The sequence below is a fragment of the Protopterus annectens genome, chromosome 9.part0 (assembly GCF_019279795.1).
Source record: "Protopterus annectens isolate FY-2018-M chromosome 9.part0, PAN1.0, whole genome shotgun sequence".
Lineage (NCBI taxonomy): Eukaryota > Metazoa > Chordata > Ceratodontiformes > Protopteridae > Protopterus > Protopterus annectens.
Window position 1 is genome coordinate 1204420650 of NC_056743.1, and position 15904 is coordinate 1204436553.

Here is a 15904-nt window from a genome sequence, read left to right on the forward strand (position 1 = left end):
TCTCCACTAGGTTGGCCAGGTACTCCAAAAAGTTAGAAATGTTGACAGAATTTGGTTGAAGCTGGTGCTTCTGGCACCAAACCGAGAATCTTTTCCATTTATTTGAGTAAGATTTTCTTGCGCTAGATCTTCCGGACTCTTTTAAAATGGTTTGTACCTGCTGACTCAAGTTGGAGGTGCAGTAGGGTGTTGTGGAATAAACCAGGCTGAAGGTCTGAGTGTCTGAAGGGTTGGGGTTGTACAACCCTCCCCTTGTTCTGGGTGAGGAGGTAACATCAAAGGCTTTTGACTGGTGAGCTTGAGGAGGAGAGGGAACCAGTGCTGTCTGAGCCAGCCCAGTGCTATCACAATGCCCTTTGGGCCCTCATACCTGATCTTCAGAAGCAGTAGAGGCAACAGGGGTAATGGTGGGAAGGCATAAATGAAGAGGTGTGTCCAAGGGAAGGAGACAGCATCTGTTCTCCATGCAAATGTATGCCTTGTCCTGGTGTAGAACTTCTTCAGGTGATCATTGTCCTTGCTGGCAAACATGTCCACCTGTGGGACTCTTATTGCTGTGTTATGGATTGGAAAACTTCCTGATGGAGATGCCATTCATGAGGGTCTGTCAGATTCCTGCTGAGTTGGTCTGCCAGGGTATTCTTTTTGCCCAGCAAGTATTGTGTCATGAGGTGCAGGCCTAGACATTGTGCTGTCTCCCATATTTGCATGGCTAGACAGCACAAGTTGTAGAAATGTATGCCTCCCTGGCTGCTTATGTACCACATGACTGTGGTATTGTCTGTTTGTACCACTAAGACCCCTGGGACCCATCTGTTCTTAAAAGCCAGTAAACCATTTTGTACTGGCATAAGTTCTTTCCAAATTTATGTGCCTCTTTCTGTGTTGAGCGGTTCATAATCCTTGAGTTTGGAGGTTTTGGGTATGGACTGCCATACTGGCTCCAAGGTATTTGTGGTGACGATTTGGTCCTGGGGCAAGAATCTGAAGGGTAGGCCCTGATTTTGGGTAAAAGCCTGTACCCACCATGCAAACTCCTGCTTGTGGCAAAGTATCAAGGGCATTTGGGCATCCAGGGATTGACAGTTCTGGCACCACATGCTCTTCAGGTACCACTGCAACTTCCTTATGTGCAGCCTGATCAGGGGTACCGTGAGAATACAGGATGACATGTACCCCAGTGCTCTGAGGAATTCCTTGGCTATGATGCTTTGATTTTCCTGTATCTGTAGGAAGTAACCTTTTAAAAAGGCAACCTTGTCTAGGGGAAGAAGGCCCAATGATGGGGGGAGTCCAGGAGAGCTCCCAGGAAGACTATCTGTTTGGATGGGACCAGGCTGGATTTCTTGGGGTTTAGAGTGAACCCCAGAAAAGTCAGGAGGTCCTGTGTGAAATTTTGGATCTTTGTTGGTCTTTGGAATCTCTGGAACTTGTATTAGGCAATCTTATCTGGACCCCTTTGGTCCTGCGGTAAGCAATGACTGGTGCCAAGCACTTTGTGAAAACCCTTGGAGCAGCAGACAACCCAAAGGGCACTGCTGAAAACCGATAATGGCAGGAGTTTGCTCTGAAGTGAATAAAGCATCTGTGTGATCTTTGAATAGGAGTGTGCAAGTAGGCATGCTTTAGGTTTACTGAGACCACGAAGGCCTGGGGAGTTATCATGGGCAGCAATTTCTGAAGTGTCAGCATTTTGAACTTTGGTATCCTAAGGAACTGGTTGAGGCTGGACAGGTCCGGAATAGGGCACCAAGAGCGTTCTTTTCTTGAGACTAGGAATAACCTTCAGTAAACGCCTTTCCATTTTTGTCCCAATAGAAATGGCTCCACCACTCCCTGATAACACAGAATCTGTATCTGTTTGAGAGCCTGAGTTTTTTTGATTTGGGGTACAATTGGGAAACCTGAGTAAACTACAGGCTCTTTGAAAGTGAGTTTGTAACCATTTGCAATAATGTTTAGAACTCACTGATCTGAAGTAATGTGGTTCCAGTTTTGGTGAAAAAGAGACAGTCTTCCTCCTAGTTTTGGGATGGTGATGGGAGGGTGGAGTGGAGGGAGAGAGAGAATCATAACTGTTCTCTGGCTGGGGGCTTTGATCTGGGTGTTTTAGAGGTCCATTGCCTTGATCTGTGTTGTTGATGCCTTTTGCCTGGAAGCTCTGTCCTTTTGGGGCTTTTTCTGTTTACTCCTAGGCTGGGTAGGAAAGGATAACTGCTTTGCTGAAAAGTTCCTGCTGAACCTAGGGGGTTGTACTTGCAGGAAGTTCTTAACTATTTGCATGGACTTTGCCTTGTCGTCCATCTTTCTGAGTACTGCTTTGAGTCCGTCTTTGTCAAGGGAAATGTCCAAGAGGTTAGCCTTTACATGATCAGGGAGAAATTGCTCCCTAAGCTATGCATGTCTCCTAATTACTGAACCAGTGACAGCTGCCCTACAGGATGCCTCCATGGCACTATAGCCACAATGCAAAGAGAGTGTTTGGCCATGTGGATAATGGAGTGACACAAGTTCAAAAGTTCCTTAGAAAAATTTTTATCTTCCATGGTTGAATTTTTTTGCTGAGTTGATCCAGGATGGTTTGCTGATATTTGATCATATGAAACTGACAGTTGAGGGCCCTCACAGACAGAGTAGTGGAGGTGTATACCTTCTTTCCTAACCTGTCTAGGGTCTTACTCTCCTTATCCGTGGGAAAAAGATTCTTGGAGACACTGGCCCTAGCCCCTTTAGGCCTTTTAATAACTTCTGGATCAGCAGAAGGATTCTTAAACTGATATTTATGGGTGTCTCGCACCCTGTAAAATCTGTCCGGTTTCCTAGGAGCAGGGGGGAAATGAGTCAGGATTCATGGAGGCATCCTGAAAAACATCCTCTACCACTTCCAAAATGGGAGGGATAGCTAAAGGTTTGTGCTCAGGGAGGTCCAAGAACTTCTTAACTCTCTTCTTGGCCTGGGGGTAATCTTGGATTTCCCACTGGAAATGCTGTCTCATAGCATGAACTATCTCCTCAAAAGTTTGATCCTCTGGAGGTGAAGCCAAGGGAAGGTTCTCCTCAGAATCTGATTCCTCAAAGGATGTGTAAGAGTGGCCTTCCTCTAAGCCAGAGTCCTCCAAGTCTGAATCCTCCTCAGATAGGAAGGGTTCAGCGTCAAGATCAGTATAGGCTTCCCTTTTCCTTTTTCCTGGGATAGCTTCACCTGTGGTCTGTCTGGCCCTTACAATGTTAATTAAGTCCTCAGACAGCTTAATCAAATCCTGTTGGGATCCCAATAACTGGGAGCCCACAAGCCTAGATAGAAGTGCTGCAACACTGCCTTTCTTTGGGCTGGGTTTGGCCTTAGGCCTAGATGTGTTGCTGGTTAACAAGAGCTCGCCACAAGCAGTGGCCTGTTGAGTGACCTCGGACCTAACCGATAAGCTGAAGACGTGAGCAGTGGAAGTTGAAGGAACTGAAGGCATGTTGGACTTCAATTGGGTCAACAGAGCCCTGGGTAGCAGTTTCAAATGTTGAATGGGCCTGTGAAGGTGCCTCACCTTCTTCAACAATGATCAGTCTATAGCAGAACAGTCAGGTGGGGAGTGATTGTTATCCAGTGATTTTGGCTTAAGTTTCTTCTCTTTTTTGCACTTATGCACCTCAAGATTGGGAAGACGAGCAGACACCATTAGATGCTGTTCAACTGACTCTTGTCTTTGAAAATGAGCTAAGAATTCGGCCCTATGCCTAATCATTCTAGCGTTAAACTTAGCACAAAAAAATAACAATTAAGGAAGTCATGGTCTGGGCCTAGACAAGTAACACAAAGAGTATGGAAATCTCCATGTGTGATTTGTTTACCACAGCGGAGACAATTATTTACTTTATCTGACATGAGTTAAGTGAAAAAAGAAGGGAGTTCCTCAATGGGGTAATTATCTTTCTGATGACAACTTCTCTCTGGTGTGTACCAATCGACGCACTTGAATACTGCTTCGAGCCCCAGCGGCAAGAAAAGACTGAAGTGATAATGCAGGCTGGTTCCTTTTATACCTGAGCGTATTGACATCAAAAAGGACGTTCGCCAGCCTGGGAGGCAAAAACAGTTTTCTCTTGTAATCAGACCAGCCGAGGGCTTTCACAGCAGGAAATCCCAACAGTCAGGACTGCAACAGTGAAACACGAAGAACATCCTCTATACATGTATTTGTAGGTGAAGAAGTTACTGTCTACTTCACAAAAGTGTAATCCTGAAAGTGTTTCTGACTTGGGAAATTTATAGATAAACAATGACATTTTTAAGAAAGCATTGTGGGAAGATAACACATTAAGGAGGGATGGAGAAAATATAGCCGAAGGAGATGAACAAATCAGTCCCATCTCACACACACATTTTGACTTAAGGAAAGACATCCTTTAACAACATAAACAAAGACAAAGAAATGCATAATCTGTTATACCCAAAATCTTTTAGAACACTTTTGATGAAACTGGAACACAGCCATATTCTCGGAGATCACTTATGGAGACATAACACCAAAGCTAATGTTTTAGCTAGATTTTATTGGCCTTGTGTAATGAAAGACATTGTGAATGTCTGTGCAGCTAGCACAGAGTGTCAAAAGGTGGTACCATATCTCTGGCTCAGACGTCTGTAGATACCTACGCCTATTAATGAAATCCCATTCATGCAAGAAAATAACCATGGATTTTTGAGGAGCCATTAGTAAAATCTAATAATGGATAACAATATTTTGCAGTGCTTTACTGTCTACACGTTTCCTAAAGTAACACTCCTGCAAAAAACCACTTCTAAGGTAACAGTGAAAGAATTAGCGTTACTTTTTCCCAGCAAATGGGATTGCCCCAGAAATACTCACAGACCAGGGAACCTTTTTTATGTACAGGGTAAATCACCAGTTTTGCCAGTGTTTTAATTACAAAAAAAGTTGGTGTATCATTTTCTAACTGATGAATTAGTTGAGCTTTTTACTAAAACTCTTGGAGTCAAAGCTAAAGAAAGCTACATAACAAGTTTGATCAGTTATTTCCCTACCTCTTTTTGTTGCCAGACAGGTGACCCAGGCACCAACAGGATTTTCTCTTTTTGACCCAGTATATGTTAGACATTCTCAGTGCTTGCTGGACACAGCAACGGAGATGTCGGAGGAAGACAAAAACCTTGTTTAAAGTATGATAGCCCACTTTACAAAATTTTAAGATAAGTTACAATTTTTATGTCTGTAGTTTAAAAAAAAAACATTTGTAAAGGGCACAACAGAAGCAACACATGGTATGTAATAAACATTCCAGACTTAGGGTGTTTAAAACGAAGTGTTAGTATTAGTTCCCTTTGCTGAAAATAAGTTCCTATCAAGAAGGGGAAGATCATTTGAAGTGGTAGAGAAGCTAAATGATGTGAGCTACAAAATAATACAAACTAGGATCCCATTCCATTTTGTTAAATGTCCCTGTATTTACCCATCATAACCTTGTGAGGAGTGTCTACTATGCACCTTGAACAGCGTTGTTCACCCATATACCATATTTTAATTTATTTTGGGGAGCCATGAATGAAAATCATTGAATAAAGATGTTGCCAAAGGTCACATTCACTGACACTGCTTTAGTTTTCTTAATATTTACCTTATGACCAGCTAGTAGGCCAAATTTGTGCAATACATCAAAAATAAGGGGATGATCCCTATGAGGGTGAGACAATGACAACAAGACATTGTCAGCAAATAGAGATAGTTTCAGTTCCAAGTGTCCTCATTTATATCCTTCAAGTTTAGTCCCTGATCACTTGGGAAAAGGGTTCCAGATACAGGGCAAATAATATGGGGGGGGGGGAGGGGCAGTGGACAGCCCTGTCTAGTGCCTTTGTATAGTTGGACTGAGGGGATTAGCATAAGCACCATTCTACAATGACTGTAGAAGCCTCACAAATTGAGCTGGGAAATCAAATACCTGCAAAGTTTGAAAAAGAAGATGCCAGAACACCCTGTTGAAGGCTATCTCTGCATCCAGACTCAACAACAAGAGTGTTTTTTTTTTGAGATTCACTAGCATCCTTCAGCATTAACAGTGTTCAGTGAGTACTATCAGATGTATTCTTACTTGTTATTGAAACCACACTGGTTCTGGTGAATCAACGCGGTATGTATTAGGCACTCTCTTGGCCATAACTGACATAAAAACTTTGTAATCATGGTTAACAATTGGAATGGGTCGGTAAGACATCGGGAAGGCTGTCTTTCTGATCTCTTTTAAAAGTACAGTAACCACAACATGTTTCCATGAATCTGGTGGGGCAAACCCTTGTATAATTCGGTTCATTAACTGTACCCAGGTCTACTCCAATTCTTCGCCCAATAACTTCCATACCTCAAATGGTATTTCATCTGGTCCTGGGGACTTACCTCCCAGTTGTGACTTAAGTGCTGAATTTATCTTGTCGCTTGTTATCTTGAGCACATAAAAAGTACTTGCTCAAGGTTAATCGTAGGTACAGTGACCCTCTGTAAATAATTTTGCAGTTCAATTAAGTGGGGTTCTTCGTCCTGGCCTAGGACATATAAATCTTTGTAATAATTTTGCATCTCCCTTCTGTTTCACATTTGTGTTGTTTGCCAGCTCCTATCCTCCATGTCTCTCATCTTGCTAATCATATATTCCACTCTGCTGTCTTACATATGATTTTAAAAAATGTTGTTTCGCCTTAATAATAGCAATCTTATCTGTCCTTGACCTTTGTTGGTATCATCCTGAAAAGAAAATTAACCCTGTGTTGGTTGATCTAGGGTTACAATATTGCCAGACATCCACTAGACACATTTGTTTAAAAATACTTTTTAAGTATTTATTTCGAGCTGTTAAGCATATTTGTCTGGAGCCCCCTGATGCCTCGACTGATGAGCACACTATAGTCTAATCTCCCATGATCAGTATAGTAGCTTCTGTAAAAGCCATAATGGTAGACACAATTGCATTCAACTCACCTACTCTTATTCCTGGTGGGAAATACAATGAAACCAGTGTAAGCAGTTCTGTGTCTTTGTGGCCATTAATGGCTACAAATTTACCCATCCTATCACTAATTAGCGATTCTATTGGTTGCTTATTTTAAGGCCAGTTTGTTTAATTACTTTGCATTGGACCGTTTGAAATTACTGCACACTGATTTTGTTTTTTTAAGATAATGCAGAAAGGTTTAAATTCAAGGACCCATGATTACATTTTGGATATATCTTGGTAAAGTTTTGAGTGGAGATGAAAATTCTTACCACTGACTACAGCAAATAAAAGTCAAGAAGGTTTGCTCTACACACTGACTTGCTCCTGTTTATGTTTTTATTAAGTGTACAACAGTTTTTGAGTGTTGCGTCAATACAGTGCTTATTTTTTTTCTAATTATGCCCTCATCCGCTGTGCCAAGATGTTTAATACATTATCCTATGCATACACCTGACCAGGTGGTGTTGGCACAGACTAGTCTTGTTCACAGACTGTTTCTGCCATGTAGTTCAAGGTTAGGTCTCAAAACTTGCTTCCAAGAAAGGAAAGCAGGTCAACAGCTATTCAAACCTCCTCCAGCTTTATTTAGGACATCCAGGATGCTATCCAAACTAAGGCTGCTAGCTGTGTGGGTAGCTTTACAGTGGACCATTTGATTAGCTGTACTGTGAGACAATTTACATTTTACTGTTTGCTTTGTAGATTAGCTTAATTTAGTAATGCAGTACTTCTGTGGTAGGAGACTTGTTGGTTTGCCACTGTTATTCCATTCCCTTTCCATTGTTTGTAAAAGATCAATACTTAGGCACTGGCTCATCTTTCCAAATCTGCTCATCTATGGCCTAGTAACCTAAGCTCTGCATGATATTGTGTGATGCAAAATGTATGCAGAAAAGTGTGTCAAAGTGGTCACTGTTTCCCAGATTATTCCTACTTCAAAATCGTAAATCCTCTCCTTATCCCTGTTAGGTTCAGGAACAATCATTCCCACATGGGTGGGAACATAAGCTGCTTTAGGCCCACTGCACGTGGAACATCAAGAAACAGTCCATTCCTTAGCGTTTTTGAAGTGAAGGTAATGCAGTCTACATGTGACATATTCAAGTGTGTTACACAACAGTACCTCATCCTGGTATGTTACCAAAAACTTCTCTCAGTTATACTGTGATATTGTGTCTCCTTCCTCCATGTTAGGTGGCCTGTATGCAACATCCTTACCTTTGCTACATTTTTCAGTCATCACAGTGACCAAGTGTGCTTTTCTTCTTTCCTTATAATTCTTCTCCTCTAAAAACTTAACTCTGTGGTGTACGTAGACAGTTTTCCATCCTCCTCCTAACTTTCTTCATATCTTTCCTGTACTCTGTGTAATAATGTTTAGGCCTGTCACTTGCTTACGTAGCACCAGCTCAAGCAGCTTACTGTCCACATTACATGACAGTCCCCACATGGTGATAATAACTGTACAAGTATTACACTCGTATATTTATTTCCTGTCCATGTTCAGTGAAGTATTCTCCCTAGTCAATTCACTTAGCAGTATATGGGCCCTTCCACTTCAGCTAGCCAAAACCAGTTCTGTAGTGTCTGTGTAAGCAGCAGTTTGCTGGTGCTATGGTTGATTGTTTAGTTTTTCATGACCCCTTGCCCCCCATTTAAAAGATTATCAGCTTTCATACAAAGTAAAAATATGTTTCTACAATGCTAGTTCTCGACTCTTAGTTAAACAAGCCAAAGGACTGTTTTTTTTCCACACACAACACAAATCACCAAGGTGAACAAACCCATGATCAGTGCGCTATACATTTATGAGATATTAAATGAGTTTATTTTATACTGCCTAATAACACTTCTGAAAAAGACTGGAGGCAATTTTAAAAATGTCACTTTTTATTATTTTTACTGTAAGCCTCATCTATCCTTGAAAACCATTCTTCAATGCTTTTATATGTTTCATAACCAAGTAATTTGCACCTACATGAATCACTGTGTCAAATTCCCATTTGCCAGATATCTTTCCCACAGATGTTCTTCGTCCCCCATTGCTGCAGTCCTTACTATTATCCTCAGTCTTTTTGCCGCATGGTCGATGCAGTGCAGGTTGGCGTTCTGAAATATTTCCGAGGCCGGTTTCAGATTTTGTTTTTCTTGCCTCAGTATTTAACCGGATGTCAGAAAAAGTGAATAACTGTATTTCTTGTGGGTAACAGATACCTCATAGGGATTCCCATACCTTGTGTATACCTTGTTTAGGGCCTGAGCAGTTTAACAAACGCACTATTAAGAGGAGGTTAGACTGTGCCAGGTTAGTGTTTGGGAAGCGATGCAATTATAAAATGCGGTTCTTTAGAAAACTCTGTGGAGCCAGAGGTTTTGCCAGGAGTTTCCATGGTCAGGCAGAAACTTTACTGTTACAGGATGTGCCTTCTCAGGAGGTAGGCCAGGCTGAGGGGCTTCTCAGGTAACTGTTCTTCCTTCTCTTCCCAAGGTAGTTAGAGCCTCTCCTTCTGTTGCCAAAACTTCTTTGAGAGGTAGGCCAAGTTCAGCTTCAGTGGGGCTTCGGTTCTGTACCTAAGAAACATATGCTTAAAATGGCAGAAGATTTGATTACTATGATTAGGTTCCCTCCTGATAAGAGGCCTAGGGTGGAACCGGAGTTTGATAGTTTTGAACAGTGTTCAGTGAGTCTTCTGTGGAAGATTTGCAGGAGTATCCTCCTTATTCTGATTCTGATGTGGATGATTCCACTCCTACAGCTTCTCCTCCTGAGGATTTCTCATTTTCAGAGACTCTGCATTCCATGAGGGAGCACTTTAAATGGGAAGGCCAGGATTACTCTGATTTTTACCCCAGCATAGGCCCTTAGCTATACCTCCTGTGTTGAATGTGGTGGAGGATGTTTTTGCAGAGGCTTCCCTGAACCCTGACTCTTTGCCTCCTGCTCCTGTTAAACCTGACAGGTATTATAAGCTCATAAGTATTTGTTTAAGAGTCCTAGGGCGGATCCAGAAACTGTTTCTCAGGGGCCTAAAGGTGTTAAGGCCTCTGTGGTTAAAAATCCTGTTCCCACTGATAAAGAGGCAAGGGCTTTGGATAGGTGGGGAAAGAAAGTGTATACCTCTTCCACTCTAGCCATGAGGCGTTGAATTGTCAAAATATCAGAATTATCTCCTTTCACAATTGAAATATAAGGTGGATGCTTTAGCTGGATTTGGTTCATGTGTCTGAACAAGTGGGTAAGCATTCTTTGCAATGTGGTTTTGATGCTGTACAGGGTGGCTGCCACTAGTTCTGTTCTTGGCATGCCTGGTTAAGGGATCAGAATTTAGCTGAGCATGTTAAGACAAGGATTTTGGATGCTCCTTTACAGTCTGATGTGTTGTTTGGTTCGCCTGTGGAAGCAGTTTTAAAGAAAATGGAGGACAAAGCTAAGTCTATGCAAACTGTTAAAGATTTTTGCAGGTGCAGCCAATTGGCCTGCTGAGGTGGACATATCCTGCTTATGATTCCCAGTCTAGGGCAGGGCTCAAGGTTCTTTTAGGCCTAGAACAGGGAGTTCACCTGCTCAGACTTCTGGTGAGGGCAGGGTCAGTCCTTTCGTAAACAGACCCAATGACCTGCCTTTTCAGCTGTGGGATTTAATTACTCAAGACAGATGGGTGTTGGATATCATTCACCACGGTTACAGGTTTTATTTCCACACAATGCCCCTTTCAAAGGCATGCCACGTTCCTCCTCCACCCTGTATCAGAAAGGGGCCTAGTTTTATTCTCGCCTGTTTCTAGTACCAACCAAAGGAACACGAACAGACCAATTTTGGATTTTATCTATCCTCAACACTTATCTGGACATTCCCAAGTTCAAGATGTTGGCGTTACAACAGCTTTTACCTCTGCTGGGCAAAGATCACTGGATGGTAACTTTAGATCTCAAGGAAGCTTACCTTCATGTGCCTATAAGGCTAAGTTGCAGGAAGTATCTGCGGTTCGAAGCTGGAAATTCTCATTATCAGTAATTCAAATCTATCCTTACTTGGGCGACTGCCTGATTCTGGCTCAAGAAAGGAAGACCTTCTACAGCATCTGGAATATGTTATAGCAGTGCTAAGATGCCTAGGGTATCTGTGAGAACGAAATAAAGTCCAGTCTAGTACCCTCTCAAGACATGTGCTTTCTGGGTGTGAGACTGAATACAGCAGCAGGATGGCCTTTTAACCCCGGACAAACAAAAGAGTCTATCACTTTACTTCCATCAACTATCTCATCAGTTATTCTGGTGCTTCCCAATGCCAAACTGCATATGAGGAAGCTACAATGGTATCTCAAAATGTATGGACACAGCACTGCCAGGATTTGGACACTGTCATTCAAATAATACCTTGCCTTCAAAAGAACTAAATGGAAAGTGGATACAAGACAAGTGGCCTGCCAGACTACAGCATCTACATATCAACATGAAGGAGATGTTAGCAGTCCAGTTTGCATTAATGGCTTTCGTACATCAACAAGCAAGGGAACACATTCTTATCCTCTATGCAGGCAAGCAATGATTTTATGGGAGACTGCGCTGCTTGCAACTAACTCTTCAGGCAAGGTTTCTGCCAGGAGCACAGAACTCCTTAGCAGATGTGTTAAGCAGGCAAATCATGGATGTGGAAACTGGATCTTCATGTATTTCAGAAATTGACAGTGTCATGGGGACTCAGACATAGACACTAAACCACCATTCATCACACAGCCTGGAAAGTGGATCGTCTGTCTTTCAGTTGGAAAAACCTTCATTTGTATGCCTTTCCACCTCTGCCTCTTCTTCGAAAGGTACTATTAAAGGTCAGACAAGACAGGCCAAGGATGATTTTGATAGCTCCAGATTGGCCTCGGCAACACACTACCCACTACTACTCTCTGGTCTGGAAGCCTCCATGGCCTTTACCTCTGATTCCTCATCTGTTATCTCAGAAGGACGGTCATCTGTTCAATGTCAAGCTTCACTCTCTTCATCTAACAGCCTGGCATATTCTGTGTTGAAACACAACAGGTCTCAACAAAATGGAAGAGATTTTTTTTTTGTACACAGCGAAAAAATTTGGAGATTTCTGAGCCTAATGTGTGGTGGGCCTTCAATATCTTACTGAGTTATTGGACAAAGGTTTGTCCTGGGATCTCAATTTTGTGTGGAAAAAAAAACTCTACAACCTTTTTGAGCCGGCCTGCTACTGAATTAAAGAAATTTGTCATGGAAGACTGCTTTTTTCTTGGCTATTATCTGCAAGAAGGGTGTCTGAGTTACAGCCCTTATGGCAGTAGAGAGCACGCTTTTTTTCCATAGGATATAATCCTTCCTTTATGCCTAAGGTGGTTTCTAATGTGGCATTAAACGAAACTATTCATCTGCCTACTTTTATGCAGACCCCCAAAATAAAGGGAAAAGATTTTGCACACAGATGTGCACAGGCAATTGGTTATTATTTAAGCAGGACTAAGGATTTTAGGCAGTCTCAGCAGTTGTTTGTTTCTTTTGCTTTGAGTTTGTCAACACAAACTATTTCTAGGTGGATTGGCTCTCCCATTGCATTTTGTTATTCCCATCATGGCAAGGAGATTCCAGCTGGGATTAGGCCTCATTCCACTACTGCTACTGCCACTTCAACAGGGGGGTGGCAACTAAGGATATTTTGGAAGCAGCTACTTGGAGTTCAGTGCATACTTTCTCTAAGCATTATCACCTTCCTATCTACTCTAAGTCTAGGGCTGGTTTTGCCACAGCTGTTTTGCAAGGCATGTTGTCAGCTCCTGCTTCTTTATGATTTGCCAGCCTCCCTTACCTCTGCAGGACTGCAGCACAAGAACATAGGCTGATTTGTACCTACCATAAATGTAGATGTTCGTGTAGGTGAGGTTACATGCTGATATTTTTGTATATATTCTTGTATATATTGTACATATTTTTGGTGCAGGTATTTTGGGCCTTGTCTTTTTAGGGTCTTCTGACATCTGGGGCAAGAAAAGACTGAGGATATGACATCGGTCATGCGCATTAGTACCCTGAGGCCGACTGGACAGCGGACTACACCCAATAGTAAGGACTGCAGCAATGGGGATCCTCGAACATCTACATTTATGGTAGGTACAAAACTGTACTTTCTTTGGGCTGTTTTTCTGCCTCCTTCTACTACAGTATCTGACAAAGCACCTTAGAGTATTTTGTTCTGTTCCAGTTTGCACATGTAAATTCCCTTAATCTTTTCTTGTCATATGCTGGTCTTACTGTCAAATGAAGAGATGTTGGTCATCCGTCTTGAAAAGTGAAGGATGTCATGATCTGCTGTGCTCTTCATATAGCAATGGGTATAATGAAAAGAACCCATGAAGAAGTACTTAAAAAAATAATAAATAAATAAATAAATAGAAGTAGTCAGTAATACATGAGGAGAAATTCAAATCCAAAGACAAATTAAATTATGCAGGCTGCTACTTAACATATCTGACGGACAGGAGAATGAAAGACTGCACTGGGTTAAACAGCCAGCACCTGCTTATAACTTGCTCTTCGACTTTCTGTTTATATTTTGGTTACCTTTTTTGGAATCATTGTGTGCCAGATGGTTCAAAAAGGGGTTGAGGGTCCCAATGTAGAGGTAGTGTCTCAGCTGCATTATAGACAGCCATGCTATCTGCCACAGGAAAAGGGAGGAGAACACGCAGCTTTTGAAAGACTCAACTGGCTCTTCCTTGGCTTTTGACTGCAGTTTCAAAACGTCCGTCTCTGCAAACATATCAAACATACATAAGCAATAAATGGTACTAGAAGACAGCTAGTGATGGCAAGAAGTATGCATTAATATTAATAATAGAATATACCTGAAAATACTTAACAGTAAGCAATTGTAAATATTAACAGCAAGTCCTACTAGAAAAACTGAAATATAACAATGGACACTTGAAACAACAATATATCGACGTGCATTGACTTTAAAAATCCTTCCATTTTCTGATATACAGTTTATTCAGTTTAGGGTCATGAAAGAATCACAATGCTTGACAGCATTTAGTAAACACAATGATAGGACACTTGTACTCAAACATAACCAAACATGGTACACATACTCGGGGGGGGGGGGGGGGGGGTAATTTGGAGGATTATAAATTTACCCTACTGCATGCTTCTGGGATAAGGTAGGAAACTGTACCACCCAATATGGCACAGGGGGGACATGCAGACACTGCACAGAATGCACCACAGCTGTGGGCTAAACTGGAAAACTAAGCACAGTGAATCTACATTACTAAGTGCAGCAATGCCACCCACAAAGTAAATACTGTCTATAAAAAAATAAATACAACTACAAATACTTAACCGGAAACCATTAACTGCAAAGTTCACTGCCAAATGCAGTCTGCAGAGGATATTACTAATGAAGCATCTCGCTGGTTAAGAAGTGCACACACTTTCCAGTCTGAGAGGTCAAGGCCTACAAAGGGAAGCAGAAAGACTTTGCAGTGAACCTAATTTTGCTTCTTTGAGCTAACTAGTCAGGTAAAAGTACCCAAGCAGGAATGAAAAGGTTTATGTTTCTCGATAGCCAAAGCCCTTCAGTCACAATCATTTGGATGACTATGCTGTGAAAGTCATACACTGTGATGGACAAAACATTCTCTCAAGTGAAAAGCTCAGTCTCTAGGATATCAGGCTGTTTTCTACTGCATTTCTGCTCACTCCATAAAAACATAGCTGTCAGGATGTCAGCAGGGCAACAGCCACAGTACTTGGTAGTTTGGAATCTTCTAATATACATGAATGACGTCAAACTGCACTGTCTGACATCAAACAAGACTAACAAAGTAATCAGTTTTTTATATCTTTACTAATAGAATAATGGATAGAAATAAATGCTGATACAATATAGACGTGTACGTAACTTACTGAAATGATAGATCTTTAAGGAGGGGTTACTGCAATAGTAAATCATAACATTTGGTTCACATCTTCAGTTTCTTTTTTTTCTGACCAGATTTTCCATGTGTAACTTTTCCCTGTGAATGCTAATGCTGCTTTTGCACCTGTGGAGGTGCAGACACAGGTGGTGTGAGACTTGTATCTAAATTCAGCTCTGTCGTTGGTTCTACATGCATGGAAGCCCTGTAGGGAAAGGTTGCTTGCAGGACACAGAGAGATGCACTGGGCCAGATTTATAACTGTAAAAATCAAAAAGTACCCAAAACCCTTAGGAACTTTTGCAAACTATTGTAATTTTGTAACTGAGAAATACGTATGAAGTTCTAATTCATCAAGAAGGATGGAGGGAAGCTTTACTGTTACAGTGACCTCCCTTCAAAGATCTACTGCAGAGTTAAATGTCTTGCCCAAATATACTCTCTTTATCAAAGATATTAATTGTAAAAGTAAAACAAACCAATTGGAAAGAATATCAAGCAATATTTAATTATCTCTGGAAGTTGGACAGTTAGACGATTCCCTGCTGTAACATAAACATGCCAAATTCTGTCCTGTCTCTAGACACTGCTTATAACTTGTAGTTTTGTTGAAAACATGGACTGTAGTCTAGACAACAGCTTCTAAGATTTCTTGGACAGAAACACTTCTAAAGTTAGCTGGTAAAGTTGTTGCTTCTTTACAGTAATGTGATCTAGCAATGCCTGTATATGTTTTTATACTTAACATAGCGAAAGGCAATACAGCAGATCAGTCATGTTGCAAAGGTTTGCTTGGTTATAGGCAGACCATCTCATCACTTATTAAAACAAAAAGCTGATCTGCTTTTCTGAAGGAATGAATTTTCCTGGTGCAGAGTCTTAGTTGTCCATATAAGATGCCCCTTTATTTTGACATTTAGGACAGAAAAATCCAAGTTGAATGGCTTGGTTGAAAGATACTGCTGAAATAA

General features: G+C 41.4%; 1 protein-coding gene across 1 annotated transcript in view; it reads right to left on the minus strand.

The window, feature by feature from the left end:
• Positions 1-15904, minus strand: part of SLC43A3 (solute carrier family 43 member 3) — a 918925-nt gene that overhangs the window by 144488 nt on the left and 758533 nt on the right. The window contains exon 10 of the mRNA XM_044084126.1: positions 13576-13764. Coding sequence (XP_043940061.1) covers positions 13576-13764 — 189 coding nt within the window. The remainder of the gene's footprint in view (positions 1-13575; positions 13765-15904) is intronic.